Genomic DNA, 21,109 nt, shown 5'->3' on the forward strand with positions numbered 1-21,109 from the left:
CAAGGACTTACCTGCAAAATTTTAAATTTATCAGGCACCTACATGAAAAGTTTTTCAATTTATATGGGACTTACTTTCAAAATTCTTAAATTTATCAGAGGGACCTACCTGCAAAGTTTTTAAATCTACCATGGGACGTACCTGCAAAGTTTTAAAATTTTTAAGAGATCAACTTGCAAAATTTTTAAATTTAACATGGACCTACCTGCAAATATTTTAATTTTATCAAGGACTTACCTACAAAATTTTAAACTTATCAGGCACCTACATGCAAAGTTTTTCAATTTATATGGGACTTACTTTCAAAATTCTTAAATTTATCAGAGGGACCTACCTGCAACGTTTTTAAATTTATAAGGGACCCACTTGCAAAGTTTTCAAATTTCTCAGGGGCCTACTTGCAAAATTTTTAAATTTATAAGAGGGACTTACTTGCAATGTTTTTAAATTTATCAGAACCTACCTGCAAAGTTTTCAAATTTATTAGGGACTTACTTGCAAAATTTTTAAATTTAACACGGACGTACATGCAAATACTTGAAATGTTTTTAAATTTATAAGGGATCAACCTGCAAAGCTTTTAAGTTATAACGGACCTATTTTCAAAGTTTTTAAATTTATCAGGGACTTGTCTACAAAATTTTTAAATTTATCAGGGTCCTAGTTGCAAAGTTTTTAAATTTATCAAGGACGTATCTGAAAATATTTTCCATTTCTTAGGGACTAATTTGCAAAGTTTTTAAATTTATCAGGGACCTACCTGTAAAGTTTTAAAATTGATCAAGGACCTACATGCAAAGGTTTTTAATTTATCAGGGACCTATTTGCAAAGTTTTTAAATTTAACATGGACTACTTGCAAATATTTTAAATTTATCAAGGACTTACCTGCAAAATTTTTAAATTTATCAAGGACTTATTTATAAGGGACCTACTTGTAAAGTTTTTAAATTTAAGAATGAACTACACTCAAATATTTTAATTATATTAGGGACTTACCTACAAACTTTTTAAATTTATATGGGACCTACCTGCAAAGTTTTTAAATTTATATGGAACCTACCTGCAAAGTTTTTAAATTTATAGGCACCTACATGCAACTATTTAAAATTTATTAGGGACCTATATGCAAAGATTTTAAATTTATCAAAGACCTACCTGCAAAGTTTTTCAATTTATCACGGAGCTACCTTCAAAGTTTTTCAATTTATTAGAGGGACTTCACTGCAAATTTTTAAATTTGTTAAGGACATACTTGCAAAGTTTATAAATTTATCATGAATCTACTTACAAAGTTTTAAAATTTATAAGACACCCACGTGAAAATTCGTGAAATTTATCAGGAACTTATGTACAAAGTTTTTAAATTTACCACAGGGTCCTAACTGCAAATTTTTTGATTTCCTAAGGGACCTATACAAATTTTTTAAATTTATAAAGGACCAACTTAAAAACAATTTAAATTTAACATGGACCTACCTGTAAAGTTTTTAAATTTATAAGGATCAACTTGCAAAATTTTTAAATTTAACATCCACCTTCCTGCAAATAATTTAAATTTATTAGGGACTTACCTGCAAAATTTTAAATTTATTAAGCACCTACATGCAAAGTTTTTAAATTTATGTGGGACTTACTTGCAAAATTCTTAAATTTATCAGATGGACCTACCTGCAACGTTTTTAAATTTATTAGGCATCTACCTGCAAAGTTTTCAAATTTGTTAGGGACCTACTTGCAAAATTTTTAAATTTATCAGAGGGACTTATCTGCAAAGTTTTCAAATTTATTAGAGACTTACTTGCAAACTTTTAAAATATAATAGGGATGTACATGCCAATATTTTAAATTTATCAAGTACTTACCTGCAAAGTTTTTAAATTTAGCAAACACCTACTTGCAATGTTTTTAAATTTATAAGGGATCAACCTGCAAAGCTTTTAAGTTATAAAGGACCTATTTCAAAAGTTTTTAAAATTTATTAGGGAGTTATATGTACAAATTTTAAATTTTTCAGGGACCTACTTTCAAAGTTTTTAAATTTATCGAGGAGCTATCTTCAAATATTTTAAATTTCTTAGGGACCTATTTGCAAAGTTTGTAAATTTATCAGGGACCTACCTGCAAAGTTTTCATATTTATCTAGGGACCTCCCTGTAAAGTTTTAAAAATGATCAAGGACCTACCTGCAAAGTTTTTTCATTTATTAGGGACCTATTTGCAAAGTTTTTAAATTTAACAGGGACTACATGCAAATATTTTAAATTTTTCAAGGATTTACCTGCAAAATTTTTAAATTTATCAAGGACTTACCTTCAAAGTTTTAAATTTATAAGAGACCTACTTGCAAAGTTTTTAAATTTAAGAGGGAACTACCTCCAAATATTTTAATTATATTAGGGACCTACCTACAAAGTTTTTAAATTTATAAGGGACCTACTTGCAAAGTTTTTAAGTTTATCAAGGACTTACCTGCAAAATTTTAAATTTATCAGGCACCTACATGCAAAGTTTTTAAATTTATATGGGACTTACTTGCAAAATTCTTAAATTTATCAGAGGGACCTACCTGCAACGTTTTTAAATTTATAAGGTACCTATCTGCAAAATTATCAAATTTGTCAAGGACCTACTTGCAAAATTTTTAAATTTATCAGAGGGACTTACCTGTAATGTTTTTAAATTTATCAGGGACCTACCTGTAAAGTTTTCAAATTTATTAGGGACTTACTTGCAAAGTTTTTAAATTTAACAGGGACTACATGCAAATTTTTTAAATTTATCAAGGATTTACCTGCAAAATTTTTAAATTTATCAAGGATTTATGTTCAAAGTTTTAAATTTATAAGGGACCTACTTGCAAAGTTTTTAAATTTAAGAGGGAACTACCTGCAAATATTTTAATTATATTAAGGACCTACCTACAAACTTTTTAAATTTATAAGGGACCTATATGCAAAGCTTTTAAATTTATCAAGGACCTACCTACCTGCAAAGTTTTTAAATTTATCACGGAGCTACCTTCAAAGTTTTTCAATTTATTTGAGGGACCTCACTGCAAATTTTTAAATTTATTAAGGACATACCTACAAAGTTTATAAATTTATCATGAATCTACTTACAAAGTTTTTAAACTTATAAGACACCCACTTGAAAATTCGTGAAATTTATCAGGAACTTATGTACAAAGTTTTTAAATTTATCAGAGGGACCTAATTGCAAATGTTTCAAATTGATCACAGACTTACATGCAAAGCTTTTAAATTTATCAGGGACGTACATGCCAATTTTAAATTTATCAAGGACTTATCTGCAAACTTTTTAATTTTCTAAAGGACCTATACAAAGTTTTTAAATTTATAAAGGACCTACTTGAAGGCAATTTAAATTTAACATGGACCTACCTGTAAAGTTTTTAAATTTACCAGGGAACGTACCTGCAAAGTTTTTAAATTTATCAAGGAGTTACCTGCAAAATTTTAAATTTATCAGGCACCTACATGCAAAGTTTTTAAATTTATATGGGACTTACTTGCAAAATTCTTAAATTTATCAGAGGGACCTACCTGCAACGATTTTAAATTTATAAGGTACCTATCTGCAAAATTATCAAATTTGTCAAGGACCTACTTGCAAAATTTTTAAATTTATCAGAGGGACTTACCTGTAATGTTTTTAAATTTATCAGGGACCTACCTGTAAAGTTTTCAAATTTATTAGGGACTTACTTGCAAAGTTTTTAAATTTAACAGGGACTACATGCAAATTTTTTAAATTTATCAAGGATTTACCTGCAAAATTTTTAAATTTATCAAGGATTTATGTTCAAAGTTTTAAATTTATAAGGGACCTACTTGCAAAGTTTTTAAATTTAAGAGGGAACTACCTGCAAATATTTTAATTATATTAAGGACCTACCTACAAACTTTTTAAATTTATAAGGGACCTATATGCAAAGCTTTTAAATTTATCAAGGACCTACCTACCTGCAAAGTTTTTAAATTTATCACGGAGCTACCTTCAAAGTTTTTCAATTTATTTGAGGGACCTCACTGCAAATTTTTAAATTTATTAAGGACATACCTACAAAGTTTATAAATTTATCATGAATCTACTTACAAAGTTTTTAAACTTATAAGACACCCACTTGAAAATTCGTGAAATTTATCAGGAACTTATGTACAAAGTTTTTAAATTTATCAGAGGGACCTAATTGCAAATGTTTCAAATTGATCACAGACTTACATGCAAAGCTTTTAAATTTATCAGGGACGTACATGCCAATTTTAAATTTATCAAGGACTTATCTGCAAACTTTTTAATTTTCTAAAGGACCTATACAAAGTTTTTAAATTTATAAAGGACCTACTTGAAGGCAATTTAAATTTAACATGGACCTACCTGTAAAGTTTTTAAATTTACCAGGGAACGTACCTGCAAAGTTTTTAAATTTATCAAGGAGTTACCTGCAAAATTTTAAATTTATCAGGCACCTACATGCAAAGTTTTTAAATTTATATGGGACTTACTTGCAAAATTCTTAAATTTATCAGAGGGACCTACCTGCAACGATTTTAAATTTATAAGGTACCTATCTGCAAAATTATCAAATTTGTCAAGGACCTACTTGCAAAATTTTTAAATTTATCAGAGGGACTTACCTGTAATGTTTTTAAATTTATCAGGGACCTACCTGTAAAGTTTTCAAATTTATTAGGGACTTACTTGCAAAGTTTTTAAATTTAACAGGGACTACATGCAAATTTTTTAAATTTATCAAGGATTTACCTGCAAAATTTTTAAATTTATCAAGGATTTATCAGGAACTTATGTACAAAGTTTTTAAATTTATCAGAGGGACCTAATTGCAAATGTTTTAAATTGATCACAAACTTACATGCAAAGCTTTTAAATTTATCAGGGACGTACATGCCAATTTTAAATTTATCAAGGACTTATCTGCAAACTTTTTAATTTTCTAAAGGACCTATACAAAGTTTTTAAATTTATAAAGGACCTACTTGAAGGCAATTTAAATTTAACATGGACCTACCTGTAAAGTTTTTAAATTTACCAGGGAACGTACCTGCAAAGTTTTTAAATTTATTAAGGAGTTACCTGCAAAATTTTAAATTTATTTGAGGCACCTACATGCAAAGTTTTTAAATTTATATGGGACTTACCTGCAAAATTTTTAAATTTAGCAGGGACCTACTTGCAATGTTTTTAAATTTATAAGGGATTAACCTGCAAAGCTTTTAAGTTTTAAGGGACCTATTTGCAAAGTTTTTAAATTTATCAGAACATTCCTTCAATGTTTTTAAATTTATGAGGGACTTACTTGCAAAGTTCTTAAATTTATAAGGGATTTACTTGCAAAGTTTCTAAATTTAACAAGGACTTACCCGGAAATATTTTAAATTTATGAAGGACCTACTTGTAAAACTTTTAAATTTATCAAGGGCCTACTTGAAAGTTTTTTAATTTATCACGGACCTACTTTCAAAGTTTTTCAATTTATTAGAAGGACCTTCCTGCAATTTTTTAAATTTATTAGGGATATACCTGCAAAGTTTTTAAATATATCATGAACATACCATCCAAGTTTTTAAATTTATCAAATGAACCTTATTACAAATTTTGAAATTTAACAAGACTTACCTGCAAAGTTTTTAAATTTATTAGAGACCTATTTTCAAAATTTTAAATTTATCAGGGACCTGCCTACAAAATTTTTAAATTTATTATTAAATTTTTAAATTTATTAGAGACCTACCTACAAAATTTTTAAATTTATCAAAAATTACTGACAAAGTTTTTTAATTTAAAATGTATCTATTTGTAAATATTTTGAATTTATCATAAACTTTTCTCCAAATTTTTAAATTATAAGAGACCTATCCATAAATCTTTTAAATTTAATTAAGGGACAAATTTAAGAATAGATGAGGTTTAAAAGGATGAACGTAAAAAGTCAATAAGAAACAATTATATCTCTGCACACATTAAACAATATAATATGATCATTTGTGCATAAGTAACATCGTTTAAGTGCATAACTAATTACACTTACTATAATATTATCATGCAATTTTTGTTTACCATAAATGTAAAATAATTTTATATATCAATGTAAAATAAATGTAAAATAAAAAAACTAATTAAACTAATTTTTGCACGAAAACTAATTTTATATATCAATGTAAAATAAATGTTTTTCACAAATGAATATGCTGATATATATACTAATAAAAAAAAGTAAATAGTGATTATTTGAATTAGCTAATTTAACTACAAAATAATATAATATGTAAGATTTAAAAGAGAAAATAGTTCATCGAATACCATGTTAATCCACTCAACCAACTCATTCATTTTGGGGTTAAATATACCGAGTCAAATAAGCGTGAGTTTAAAATAATTGATACTTTAATTTATCTTAACATGCTTAATTTAAAAAAAAAAAGTTAAATAAATGATGAAGAAGGTCGAAACCTAAATACTGAACCATAGACCTAACTGTGCGTTAGATCACCTATTCACATCCCTCTCTAATTAAAATAATTGTGTGGGAAAATATAGCGACAAATTATTTTCAGAGAACATTATCATTATTACTATTTTAAAATTTTCAAAAATAAAACCAAATATAAAAAATAAAAAATTTGATTCTGAAAAATCTAATAAGAATTGATCGTAAGAAAGACCTGGTAAGATTTAAGTGAATAAAGGTGGAGTTTGATACAGTGGAGAAAAAGGGAGAAAATGTTGAGTGTGGAGGTGTTAGGCTTCCACATGGCGAAAATAGACCTTTTCAAATTCATTGATGCGTCGCAGAAGAAAGTAGTTGGGAGCAGTTGGGAAATGACGATGCAGTGCTCATTTCTTCTCTCTTTCTCTCTCTCACAGACACACGTTTTTTCGCAAGAAGCCATGGGCAACACATCTTCCATGCTCACCCAATACGACATCGAAGAGGTTCAGCAACACTGCCAACACGCTTGTAACTAACTACCTCCAAATCCTTCAATTTTTTAATTTCATTTACGTGTCTTTGATTTTCGCGTGTGCGTGTGTAGTTACGCAGCAGGAGATTGTTTCTCTGTACCAACGTTTCTGTCAACTCGATCGCAACAACTGCGGTTTCATCTCTTCCGATGAATTCCTCTCCATTCCCGAATTCGCCGTTAATCCTCTCTCTCAGGTCTCTCTCTTTCTCTCGATTCAATTTCCATTCAATTCAATTGAGGTCTTGACATTGATAACATTGCAGAGTTTGTTGAGGATGCTGGACGGATTGAACTTCAAGGAATTCGTGGCCTTCTTGTCTGCCTTCAGTCCCCGCGCCACTCTTCACCAAAAAATTTTATGTAAGTTATAATATGAAAATTATCGATTTATTTTCTCTTTGTTCAATCGAAGACAGATAAATCGCATCATTGTTTTAATTTTGCTTCTTCATTTCGCAGTCATTTTCAAGGTGTATGATACCGATTGCAATGGAAAAGTGACCTTCCATGACATGCTCAGGGCTTTGAGGGATTTGTCAGGATCCTTCATGTTCGAGCAACAGAGAGAGGTCACTTTATTCTTTTGCTGCCTTTTGCTGATGCTGTTCGGTTTTTCTTTTCTTCTTTCCATGTAGTACACTGCAATTTATTGCTTGGTTTGTTTGACAAAAACTTGGTTTTACCAGTAATTACGAAGTTGCTTTCACTTTAGTTTTTATGCACTTAGAGTATAGAAAGTGCTTTACTACCAATTACAAATTCTTATTCATATGACTTTTTAAAATAGTATTAGGGAGTGTTGATTGAGTTATAAACTTTTCAGGGCTTGTTTTGCATTCTTATAAACAAAAAAACCTTTTAAATGTACAAATCAATAAATTTATTATGTATGACCGTTTGTAATATAAATAACACAGCAAAATGTCCCTAAAGATGATGCTATTTGCTCTTTTATTTTCCAGTGTTAAAGATTGTATAGGAAATCAAAAACAAAACGTCATACTTCTGTAATTGTGTGTATTAATGTGTCGTGAAAACATTTCGCAAATCATAGAGGTATTGGCCTTTCACTGTCAACTTTCTGGTTATCTATCAAACCAATGTTTTTGTTCGATTATTATTCTGGCCCACATAACATCAGGGGAAACACATTACCGGTTACTTCTCACCTTTGTTCCTTTGAAATAAAGTTTTGGAATTGGATGTTTCAAGTAATTAGAATTTAGAAGTACCAATGACAGTATTCCTTGTATATAAGAGTATGAGCCACGTAAGCCGGAAACTAAGCAAAAGACAATATGTAACTAAGAGATGAGATAAACCTGTCTTTGAAAACTTGTTATCTTTTACAAGGCTCTCAACTTGTAGCTCTAATTGCACTTTTAATCCTTTTAAGATGAAATGAGAAGAGTGTTTCCTAGCTTCCATGTTGTATCTGTCTATATGTTACCAGGTGAAAACATCTTTATCATTCTTTTATAAAAAACATAGAAGCACAATCCTTTATTAACCAAGAAAAGTATTTATATGAAGTGTATAATCCATGTATGTTCTGTAATATCTCAGTTGCCAAATATATAAAAGGATGATGTGATCTGCTTATAATATAACAGCATAATGCATCCTCTTTCCTTTTGTATATGCAGGAAGTTCTGACACAGGTCCTTGAGGAAGCTGGGTATGCAAAGGATTCTTCATTAGTCTTGTCTGACTTCGTGAAGGTACTGAAATTTGCATGACTTGCTTCTCTAGAAATCTTAAGTTTAGTTTATACAATCTTTTTAAAAGGAAAGTACACACTAAGTGATAGTGCATTGAGTCTTCTATTATTTTTGGTGTTTCTCCTTCATATCTATTATGATCTTACCATTAACTTCCAAGATACGGAAAGTTTACCAGAATATGATTTTAACGCTGGATAGGGCCTGAACATAGATGTAAAGAAGGAAATAAAGTAACAATGCAATGATGAATTGATAATGTCAAATGAGAGTTCTATTTTATTGATTTATCTGTAAATTAGAAGGCACAGTTGCCCATATGATGCATATATATTAGCTTGCAGTGGTAAAGGTCTCTTACTTTCACCTGCCAATATGTTAAACCAACGTAATTATCTTCATTTGGTTCATAGGTTGCGATTAATATTGCATTTTCATACTCATGACTCTCTAAGGGTCATACAACAGAATTCTAGCTCATGATTGCTTGAGGATCTTAAATCCTCATAACCATTCTGGTTTTACACCGTGCATACTGAAAACTTCTCTTAGTTTGACATTTGTTACTGTGCTACCTTTCTTATGGAAATGCTTGACCATCATCCCTTTTGCTGATAGATTCTTGGCAATTCGGGTTTGAAGATGGAAGTAGAGATTCCGGTGGATTAGAGAGAGGATAGCACTATTGCCTAGCATAATTTATATATATATATATATATATATATATATATATATATATATATATATATATATATATATATATATATATATATATATACACAACTAGCTATCATGAGTACTTTATGAGTTTGATATCGGACATTATTGGTTCTGGTATTTTGATCTTTATCTTAATGGGTAATTAGATTATTTATTGAGTGTTTAATTACTCCGAAGCAAAATTATAGATAATACAATTTTTAACAAAATGCTTTCAGGAATCAGAATTGAGTTTCTCCATTGTTTTTAATGTTTGGAAATTTTATTTTGTTACGAACGACTTAGGTTTTTAAAATAAGTTCCTCTGTCAATTTATATATACATTAACTTTCAAGTTTCAAATTTCTAATAAATATTATTAAATTCTTTAGGACTTAATATTATTTTATGTTAATCATAAAACTTTATATTTTTTATACATAAAGACAAGTCATCAAAATAATGAAATAATTAACGTAAAAAATAAACAATAGAAAATCAATTATAAATTATAAAATTTTTAAATATTAAATAAAAAAATTTAGTAAAATTCTAAGGAAAAATAGAAACTTAAAATTTAATTAATTCTTCATTATAGACACTTTCTTCGTACTCTTTTTCTATTTCTAATTTTCTTAACAGTAGATGTCTCAAGGATTTCTATCTCTTAATTAGTATTTTTCAAATCCACGACACTAATTATACTAGTATTTTTAAAATACACGACACTAATTATATTTTTATCACTTATATCATTCACATAATGTTTAATTATTTGTTGTAATATAGAAATAAAAAGTAAAATAAGAAATCTTATATATACTTTATTGAAATAAAAGTATTGCATTTGCATAAAATATCCTTAAAACACTTAAAAAAGAAAATACGGAATAAATTTAACGGTGCAAGTCTTCACTATATAATCAATGTCGTAGTTGCAAACATGCAGAGCTCGTAAAATAAGAACATAGTTAAAGCTACATAATTTTCGACAGCTTCACAATATTAACAGGGTAGTTATTTTTATCGGTGTGCTTTTAACGAATTCCTAACAATAACAAAAGCATTAATAGGTATAATATTTTATGAATTAAATACAAAGTAAATGCATTAAACATTTTGATTTCCGAATATGTGTAACTCCTGTTTCCTTTCTATTAAGGAAGGAAAAATGTTCCAAAGAAGTCCTGTTTGTCTGGTATATATATAAATCGTTGGTTGAAATTTATTATCAAATTAACACTACAAAGCGCAGCGGAAGTAAATACTAAAGTTTAAAATGATCCAATCTATCTAAAATTTGGCAACTGTTTACTATTGTTCATTGTCGTTTATTGGTATTATTATTTAGCTTTTTCTTTAATCTCCTTCGCCTCCTACTTTATATTATTATTCTTCTGTTTTTGAACAAGTAGTCCTTCAATATTGACAAAAATCCCTTTTTCCTTCTTCACGGGACAACGCTGTTTTTGGCTTAATATATTTTTAGTCAAATAAGTAATAACACCAAATTATTTCTTATTATAACTTGGCTTAATAAAAAATATCAAACTATTTAAAAGAATTTTTTATTCAATCCGTGCATATGAGGGAAGAAGCTCTTTCTTTTTTTCATCGTCACTCTTCAGTTGCTTGGGTTTGAAGGGTCTGCAAGGCCTGAGGGTAAATAATATTTCTCTCAATATATTTGACTCTGAAAAAATGACAAACTATGAGTAGTGATTTGTGAAAAATAAAGAACCAAAAATATTGGTAATACGTCCTGACCAGAAAAAAATAAAAATATACGTATATATTGATATTTATAAAATGAACATACAGAAATATAATGGACCAAAACAAAATTGGTAAGATATTTATTTATCATAACTAAAAAAAAAGATACTTATTTAATGGGTATACTGAAAATGAAAATTTTAGAAAATTTAACTCCAAAATGTAATATAAATATCTTTATCTCGTGAGTTCGTCCATCTTTAGAGAAAAGAGCAATTGTCATTATAACACTACTTACAACTTTAAGCACATAGAATAGAATAAAATGATTTTTTGATTACTAAATTTTGACAACTTTCTCTTACAATCTTAGGTGGCATCTTTTAAGTGGTTAACTAGTTTTTCATTTTTTCATTCTCAATATGCCAAAATTACTTAAAAAATTGTAAGAGAAAGTTGTTAAAATTTAGTAGTTAAAATATCAGTGTTCAATAAATAAACCTTTTTTTAATAATTTTCATAATACCTTTTCAAAAGTAGTAGGTTAGTTTATAAGTCCAGTACATAAATCTAAACCTAATCATGCATTATTTAGTTATTAATTATTAAAAGATTAGCTATTTAAACATGATTTGTTTTGTGATCTAATCATTTATAATATCATTCTTTGCCTTCTTTAATGCACCGTAGTTACATTCTACACCTAGATTTCATTAATCACACAAAGTTTATGATTCGTAAAGTTTAACCTATACGTATTGAAGTAAAAACTTAGTTGTTATATACCAATACTTTACGCAACTAACTTAACCGTTTAACTAAGATCTCACCGTAATTGAATAATCACAGTAATTTATTATCAGATTTAGCTGTTAAAATAAAAGCAGATAAAACATAAAAGTCTAATTTAATGTAATAATTTGCCATTAAATTTAACAGTTAAAATAGAAACAAATGATTTTGTTTGATGCATGAGGAGGAGGCAAGCAGGGAAGCGCGTGTTGGAACATTTGATTATGCAAAACATCATCATAAGGTGGTCGTGGCTGTGGTTCATTGTAGCCGTTGGAAAGCATGAAGAAACGACTTTTTGAAACACCAAACAGAAAATAAATAAAGAAAGAAAGAATCGAAAAGAAGGGACTACCTATGAAAAGAAAACAAGAAGGGACCTACGACGAGACGACGATGCAATGCAATGCAACAACACAATGATGTCAAGACAAAAACGTTAACGAACCTCCATTTTGTCTGTAATGTAACTGTTGTACATCATAAGGAAACTCACTCTCTGTTTTTTTCCCACCGTATTAGGGTTCCTCTTTTTACTGCATCATTTTCCTCTGCAAAACTCAAACAAACCCCCAAGACACACACAGGTTTCATTCTTTTCTTTTTCTTCAGCCTTTCCTTTTCAATCTTTATACAAGAAATACAGGGTTTGAAAATAAATAAATAAATAAATGAAATTGTTAGGTGCATGCTGGTTTCGGAATATATAAATATGTTAGAAGCGTGGTGGTGATTTTTACGGTTGTGCAATATGTCCCTGTGTAAACCTCGCTTTCTCAAGAATTTTTGTCGAAAGAAAATATTGAAAAGCTCCGATTGTTAAGGTTTTCTACTTTGCCTAGTTTTAGATAGATTTTATATGCCTCAATTTGTTGCGATCGTCTGATATATAACCTTGTTTTGCTTTCTGATCAATGTTGTGTTCTTTTGCATGAGGGTAAATAGTTCCGAGCGACAAACTCGTGGATTGGACTCTGAAAGCTTGATTTTAATTTTAGGTTATGTGTTTATGATATTTTGCCTTGCTTGCGTACCTTAGAGCCATCATGTTAATTTAATTATGAAATTGATGACTTAGGAAAGAAATAGAATTTTATTCTATCCAAGCATTGTTTTCTCGTACTGTGTTTGCAGTGAAATTGAAATTGCTATGTTGTGTGTTCAGGAAAAAGTGATTGGTGATTGGTGATTGCTTCAAGATTTAAGCATCAAATGGTAGAAAGCAGCATGGCTGAGAGTGATATAACAGTCATGAAGGAGACGCTTCGTGCCCAGCAGCAACTTCTGCAGAAGCTGTATGCAGAGTTGGATAAGGAAAGAGAAGCGTCTGCAACTGCAGCCAGTGAAGCCATGGACATGATACTGCGGTTGCAGGGAGAGAAGGCTGCGGTGAAGATGGAGGCGAGTCACTACAAGAGAGTGGCAGAGGAGAAGATAGGTCATGCTGAGGCCACTCTTGAAGTTTTTGAAGAGCTTATGTATCAGAAGGAATTGGAAATTGCTTCTCTTGAGTTTCAGATATTGGCTTACAGAAACAAACTTCTCACCCTGGGATATGATTTCAGTACCAGTGATCTTGAATTCACTGAAGAACTGTTGTTGAGTAGAAGTGCATCAAATGAACAAGGAGAAAATGATCGAGCTAGTAGTAGCACGGTAAGAAGGCTAACTTCATTGCCCCCTATTCCGTTTAAGAATAACTTGAAATCTGCTCGGAAAAGAGAAAGATCACCTAGCCCTGTTCCAGATATGTTTCCTAGAATAGGGGACAGTGATGGCCAAGAAGCCACTTCTCCAAGCTTGGATTTGCCAAGAAAAACAGAAGATTATTCAGATGGAAGTCTTGATGCGTACTGGAACCAGATTATGAAGTTAGATGAAAAGGTGAAAGTAATTTCAGATTGTAAAGAGTCAGAAGGAGAACCATGTACCACGTTGAGGAGCAGAAGAGGGAGATCGGGTTTAATACTTTCACAGGCAAACATTAAGGTAACCTCAGACCAAACAGATACTAGTTGCTCAGGTAAAGAAAATCAAACACAGGACAGAGAGGATGTTGTTAATCCCTCGTGCGCGAGTAATATCCATGATGTGTTTGAAGTTCCACAAACATGTGCACCTGAGAAAAGAAGACTTGAGAAATGGATTTCAGATGCAGATAACAGGTTAACAAAACCAGACCTGGTGTCTGAGGAAATCATTGGATCGCATGTTAAACATGATTTCGACAAGCTAAAGAGCATGCTGAGTGCAAATCTTGAGAGCAGAATGCACAGTCCGAAAGACATGAAGGCCATTATTTGGCAGAAAAGGGAAGGGGCGGATGTGGAATGCAATGCTCTAGCTGAGTTTCAAAAGTTGAATCAGAGAATTGATCAGCTTGAGAGGGAAACAGTCAATACAATGAAAGAGATTATGAATAAAGTGAAAGGGGAAGAGCATTTGAGGTTGTTGAAAGATATATGCAGTCAACTCAAATCAATGGAATCAGAGATGAGAAGAGCAAAAACCCCAAAACCCTCACCTAAGAGGGATAATCCTTTGGATCCTATTCAAGAGGTAATCTATACTCTAATGCTTTTACCTTTTCTTGTTGAGAAAAAATAACTTTCTGTTGCTTGTTGCCCGCAAAATGGAGTCCAAATTCTCTGATAAGTTTTTTGGGTGTTATCTTCCGTTGAACATTATAAATATACAGATGTTGGTGTTTTGAAAATCTTTTTAATATATTTTAAAACATAAAAAATCAGTACCTATTAGTGTATTTTGAAGACACAGCATAAGCATATGAACAACATAGAAAAACTCAGCAAAGAATCCAAATTGGTGTAAAATGTCTCCTTTCTTTGATTCTCTTATGCTGAGAGGGTATTTGATAATGTTTTACATTTGATGATTTTGTTCTTGAATTATTTGTGTTCTTCTTGACCTTTGAAAACATTATATGAACAGGCAATGGTGTACTTCTGGCTTTGATCTAGTAAATGCAGAATGGCCATCTCAGAGAACCACTTAACTGGATGCAAATTAGGTGTAAGTATGGTTTGTCCAGAGAGAGGATAGGTAGAACAGATATTCTAAGCTGAATATTAGTTATGAGAAATGTAAATACACTTTCCTAATTCCTTATTTTACAATTGGGACTGGTGTGATGGTGACTTGACACTCTTCTGTTGTTAAGTATGGTGTCTTATGTTTTTCCCCAAACAATATACATGACTTAGTTAAATATACAAGTGCTTTGATAGATTCTTTGATTAGAAAACACATTACATTGCATTTTTTTATTCAATTAGAAAGAAAACTATTATCATACTAATGTTTCTGACCTTGTGCTGAACTTTTTAGCATATAGCTACGAATTCATATGTTGAAATATAAGCACAACTATAATTCACTAATTAATATATATATATATATATATATATATATATATATATATATATCTTGTATCATATGCTAGTTATTCTTATGTCTTGCTTCGTTTTAAATTTATGTCAACCAATGTTTTTGCATTATATTTATTTGCCTCACAATGAGAGGTTTTAGGAATGTCTCTGTAGCAAGATAGCTTGATGGAGTTTTTGAATGTGAAATTATATTTATGATTGATTTTTTTTTATCGACTTTCACTAGTTTGTTTTTTTTTTTTTTACTTTTTTCTCATAATTTGGGAGGATAACCCCTTAAGATGGGTTATTTTTCTTCTTCAAACGATCTTTGATTAAAAGGATACTTATAAAAGCAGAGATGCTGAAGGAAAGTATACCAAAATAAACATAACATCATGCTTAAATATGGTAGAAGTTTTGATACTATAAACTAAAAAAAAAAACACAAGATTCCCATTCTCGTGTCACAATGGTAACCTGATAGAGTCTTGTTCTATAGTTTTCTCCTTTGTTATCTTCTCCATAGCTTAAAGTGATTATCCAAATCAACCTACAACAAATTTTGTACTAAAGATTTAAATTTTTTTTGCAAATAATTGAATTGAAAAATATGTATTATCTTGTTTGGATTCATTGATGTACTCTTGAAGAAGTTGATTGACTATATTCACAACAAAAATAATATCTGATCTAATGTAAGATAGATAAATAAGTCTAATATTTTGTACTTCTCAACTTTGTATTTGGATCAAGCATGTATACTTGGTGGTATGCAAATTGTTTTACCTATTTCATGTAGCAAGTATAATGTATTTTTACTGAGATATGAAGATTTTTGTTTTTTAATGAATTATTTCAATTCTTAGTAAATATTTCAATTCTTTGTTGCTCATTTTCAGTTTGAGTGAACCTCAGCCTAATCTTATACCTTCTAATAATCCCATCAGTCCTATATTTTGTTATGTGAACCCACTTGCACCCAATAGTTTTTTTTTCTTTTAAGTGTGGTAGGGTGACTAATTTTCAAGTATTGTTCTTCTCTGATGTTTCCATTTCAAAATCCTTGACTTGTTTCCATTTTTTTAATTAATGTCTCAAACACAAAAGAATATATATTTAAACTTGCGAGAAAGGTTCTCTGAGTAAGCAAAATTTTGTAAAGGATAATTTGCTAAAGTGAGGTGATTTAGTAGATTTTGATTCATTTTCTAAAAGTAAAACAAAATATTTTATCAATTAACAAATGATGAATATTTATTTACTATTTCTCAAAATCCAATATGTTATTTCATTAATTTATAACAATATATAAAGAGATTCTCTCTTCTGTGTCCACATTTCATAATACCAGTTTTATCCTTAATTATTTAAAAATTAATTATTTTAAAAATAATATACTTTTAACCATTATTCTAAAAACCTCTTTTGTTTTAAACTATTATTTTAAAAACTTTTTTTGTACATATCTTATTTTTTTAATTTTACATTTAACAACTATTTTAAAAATTAATTATATATTTATTATTGATCTTAACTTAAATTTTTTAAAAATTAAAAAATATGTGTTCGCTAGTATTTATGAATAAAAATTAGTCTAGTTAATTTTTCATAGTCAAATACCTTATCAACTTTTTAAAAAATTAAGAAATATATGTTTAAATCTATTTTATGAATTTTAATTTTAATTTTTTTCTCAAAATTTAGTTTTAATTTTTAAATGTTGTTTTTATTTATAGATTAAATATCTCCACGAAAGCAATGTTTAATGATATCTCCTTATATTTATTTAGATTTTTTTAATAAGTGACATAATTTATCTTCGTGTTTCACGAAATGTAATTTCTATATTTCTCATGTTTTACTTTTTTTATTTTAATAAATTTTTGTATGATGATAAATGATTAATAAATTTTAAAGTGTCAACATATGTCCTAGTGTGATCCCATCGAAATAAATCGAATTATATTTTTGTAAAACAAATAAAATTTTTCATTAGATTTTAATGGATGAAAATAAATTAACTTTTTTTTATCTTACATGTGACTGTTCGTAAACGGATAATTTTTTAAAAATAAAATAAAATGTATGTACATGAATAGTGTCTATAACATATGATTTTAAAAGTGTTTAATCATTATTAATTTCAACCCATTAGTTTCAACAGATTAAAATTAAAATCTGACTAATGATGGTTTCAACACTTAAACAAATTAAGTTGACAGTACACTAGTACTTTAATTAACTTTGGTAGTTGTGGTGTGGTGTTAGATAATAGTTTTACATAAATTAATGATGTGCATAGATGCCTAACTTAAGTCTAATCTATTGATAAGATTTTGCAGTGGCATAAACAACAGGACCACTCAGGGCCTATATGTACTGGTGCATGAACCTACCCCTCTATATTTATTTTATCCAACTTCACAATCAAAGGGCTCTGCACTATTTTATAAATTTTTAAATTCACTTTATTGGATATTCTGTATCAATTAATTATGGAATGTTTATTGATTATTGGGAATTAAAATATGAGTAAGAGTCTTTATGGGTACCGAGAAAGACAGTGTATAAAGAAGAAAAAAAAGATTAAATATATTTTATTAAAAATTAAAATTAGTTAAACGATATAAAAAATCTAAATGATATTACAAAAGCATTTGAGACGTCAAGTAAATTTAATAAATTTTGATTAAAATGATTAAATTCATATATTTCAAAAATTAAAGATTAAATTAAATAAAAATTACGTTGAAGGATTAATTTTAATTTTTATTAAATGTTAAGAAATCAAAAATATATAAAAGAAATTATAAATCTATTATTTGATGGTTGTGGGTTAAAGTTGTTATTTTTTTATGTAAATTTAGCTCAAGTTTTATTGTTATTAAATATTTCTAGTAAATCTTTTTCAGACAATTATACTGAAGTGCAGATCTAATTTATAAGTTTATTTATTCTGTAAGAAATAAATTGTGAAAAAAAGCTTAATGATGAAGTGAATAAAGGGAAATCTCATTGGCAATTTTCCTTTTGGGAGGTGGTGTTACAAACCACTGAAATGGCCATGGAAGAAGCATGCGTGAGCGTGATACGCATCGATTACAAATAGATTACATGTAGAGAAAGTTACGTTGTATTTTGTATAATTTTATTATATAAATTTTTTTTATTTTGTTATTATCATGTAAATTTTTTTTTTTTGTTTAGAATCAATTATATTGTACATAAACATTAATTTTGTGGATGATATATAAATTTGAATTTTTTTATGAACGGTCTGAAGGATTAGATTAGTTAATAAATGATTTGTGATGGATTTAAATATTCACTTATTTATCAAAAGGTTTCTGAATCTGTCGATAAGAATATAAAATTGATTATTCTTATAAAATTTAGGACAATAATATTATGACTCTCATCTTTTGACTTTCATCTTTTATCTCATTTAATGTGAGTCATTGATTAATGTATCATTATCTTCTCTATTTTTTTTAAAGAATTAATGATCCACACTGAATCACCTCATGATAGAAATTAAAAAATATAATCAAAATATAATTTTCCTAAAACTTATATCCCATTATAGAATACAAGACGTAAAAATATATCTGTGAAATACATTTTTCAGAATAACCAAGCAATATTATCTTATAGATTTTTCCAAACTTTTTCAAATAGATCATTCATTGATTTCAAGTATACAATTCTTTTTGAATATCCCTGAACATCTATCTTTTATCGTATATTATTTTTACATTAAGTTATACAATGAAGTGTAATACTGGTCTTTCTCTAAACCTAATGTGACTTTTTTAATAAGACAATTAATAGGACTCATTAAGAGGATTAATAGTGGTATTTTACCAAATGCAGGAATATATTATGTATATGTGAGTACGTATTACATACGGAACTGTCCTTGTGAGTTGGACTTTCTCTTACTGAATATATAAGAAAAAATCTATTTTTTTATGATTTATATGTCAGTTACACATGTTACAATTAAATCACCACGAAGGACAGTTACACTTTCAAGTAGAAATAATGATTGTTTATTATACTTTTTAGTCTATTCATAATTGCTTGATCCAGTAATTGATACCGGAATTAATATCAGATGTTTAACTTCCAGTAATTTTTTTTTTTAAGCAAGTTAGACTTTCCAAAATCTTTATGCTTCAAATTAAGGAGATCTATTACCCTTAACTATAAATATCATAGAAATATCATGAGTCTAGCAATATCATACTATTAATTGTATATGTCTTATATAAATATATAAGAAAACACTTAGTTTAAAAAGATTTTATAAGTGAACAAATGGATATAGATATTTGAATTAGGTTACTAGTTTATGTTATTACTCTTCTTTATACTAAATGCTTTTATAATTTATTGTTTAGGGATTATTTTTGATGTTTTAATAATTTTAAAAAACATTTTTATTAATATTATAGTTCCAAAAATTAATTGATTTCTTATCAATATAAAAAAGAAATATTTATCAATTTTAATCATCAATATAATTGATTATTAGAAAAATAATTTTTTAACTCTTGGAAATCCCACATCGACTAGAGATAACCGTTGGAAAGTATATAAGTGAGGTGCAAACTCACCTTATAAGCCGATTTTGTGGGGTTGAGTTAGGCTTAAAACCTACTTCTAACATGATATCAGAGTTAGAGTCATCCTAGTGAACTTTGTTGGATATTCTGTTCCATCCGCTATCGAACCGCTAACGGACCACCTACTAATTTCTAGTCCTACGCACGAAATGTATATACATCGACGTGAGGGGATGTGTTGATAAGACAAATTCATAATATATAAGTGAGGTACAAACTTTCTCACATAAATTTTTTAAGCAATTTTTCATTTTTTTATTTTCTTGTTTCTCTATATTTCAAAATCATTCAATAATAATATCTCAAATTGTAAAGAAAAAATTATCAAAATATTATTATTCTAATAAAATTTCAAAAGCTAAATTAATAATTGATTCCAAGAAATTGAGACGGGTGTGACGTAATGGAAGGGTTGACAAATAGCACACAACCTCTTCGAAGACCCCACATTCTGTTCTAAAAGTGGAGTAGTAGCCGGCCAAACATAAACTTTTTCGAACACAACCACTTATACATTGAGGAATGAAATTATGGTGAATATATATATATAGATGATGTTTCAACTTATACAATGATGTTTTTTCGCTTCATGTTAACTTTTTGTGACTGATCAATGGTTTGAACAACAGTTTTGGGATCAAAATAAAAATCTTAAATTAAGTATTTCTTAATATTTAATCTTTATGCAAAGTTGTTAGAATTCATTTTTCAATATAGAAGATAATATGAGGCAAGTTTTCCTTCTTTCTACACATATACTTCACCCCATCTTCATTTTATAGGTGAATAAAAGATACCAAAAGTTTTTATTTTCTTCACAATCAACAATGCTGACTCGTTCTTGGAGAAAAAGGTTTTAGAAGCTATAAATTCGAGATCGGAAAAACCAAGACTATTTCATCCTTATTAAAATGATAATGATATTTTGATATAAAAAAATCTGATACTATCCTTCTTTTTTTTTTTTACGAATACAAAAATTCATTTTTATTAGAACCATTTTATCTTTGTAGTAAATTGTTAGTTATCGGTATCAAAGAATTTTTTCCTTATTAAAATCAACCATGGGAAGGACAACTTGACCTACCGACGTAAACAATCATGGCAAAGTGATTTTCTAGTGTTAAATCATATCTGCAATCTGAATAGGAT

The 21,109-nt window shown here is 28.6% G+C and overlaps 2 protein-coding genes across 5 annotated transcripts; both read left to right on the plus strand.

The window, feature by feature from the left end:
• The first annotated feature begins 6,715 nt into the window (after nucleotides 1-6,715).
• On the plus strand, nucleotides 6,716-9,616 carry LOC114176141 (calcineurin subunit B-like). Its single transcript, XM_028061077.1, has 6 exons — nucleotides 6,716-7,002; nucleotides 7,079-7,203; nucleotides 7,273-7,369; nucleotides 7,469-7,578; nucleotides 8,656-8,730; nucleotides 9,349-9,616. The coding sequence occupies exons 1-6, from the start codon at nucleotides 6,765-6,767 to the stop codon at nucleotides 9,397-9,399; spliced, it is 696 nt and encodes a 231-aa protein (XP_027916878.1). The 5' UTR covers nucleotides 6,716-6,764; the 3' UTR covers nucleotides 9,400-9,616.
• A 2,447-nt stretch (nucleotides 9,617-12,063) lies between these two features.
• On the plus strand, nucleotides 12,064-15,175 carry LOC114177210. 4 transcript variants are annotated; one of them, XM_028062474.1, is made up of 4 exons: nucleotides 12,543-12,761; nucleotides 12,883-12,935; nucleotides 13,103-14,496; nucleotides 14,890-15,175. In XM_028062474.1, exons 3-4 carry the CDS (start codon nucleotides 13,150-13,152, stop codon nucleotides 14,911-14,913), a joined length of 1,371 nt encoding a protein of 456 aa, XP_027918275.1. In that variant the 5' UTR covers nucleotides 12,543-12,761; nucleotides 12,883-12,935; nucleotides 13,103-13,149; the 3' UTR covers nucleotides 14,914-15,175. The 4 variants fall into 4 exon arrangements, with proteins under 4 accessions (XP_027918274.1, XP_027918275.1, XP_027918277.1 ...); XM_028062473.1 differs by lacking the exons at nucleotides 12,543-12,761; nucleotides 12,883-12,935 and adding an exon at nucleotides 12,064-12,524; XM_028062476.1 differs by lacking the exon at nucleotides 12,883-12,935.
• Nucleotides 15,176-21,109: the final 5,934 nt, after the last annotated feature.

This window comes from Vigna unguiculata, chromosome 3, assembly GCF_004118075.2.
Source record: "Vigna unguiculata cultivar IT97K-499-35 chromosome 3, ASM411807v1, whole genome shotgun sequence".
NCBI lineage: Eukaryota > Viridiplantae > Streptophyta > Magnoliopsida > Fabales > Fabaceae > Vigna > Vigna unguiculata.

Bases quoted from the DNA above. Each gene is read 5' to 3' on its own strand.
- LOC114176141 (XM_028061077.1), top strand. From the start codon at position 6,765: ATGTTGAGTGTGGAGGTGTTAGGCTTCCACATGGCGAAAATAGACCTT. The intron at 7,003-7,078 runs GTAACTAACTAC...GTGCGTGTGTAG, and splicing joins GCAACACTGCCAACACGCTT to TTACGCAGCAGGAGATTGTT. The intron at 7,204-7,272 runs GTCTCTCTCTTT...ATAACATTGCAG, and splicing joins CCGTTAATCCTCTCTCTCAG to AGTTTGTTGAGGATGCTGGA.
- LOC114177210 (XM_028062473.1), top strand. From the start codon at position 13,150: ATGGTAGAAAGCAGCATGGCTGAGAGTGATATAACAGTCATGAAGGAG. The intron at 14,497-14,889 runs GTAATCTATACT...TTATATGAACAG, and splicing joins CTTTGGATCCTATTCAAGAG to GCAATGGTGTACTTCTGGCT.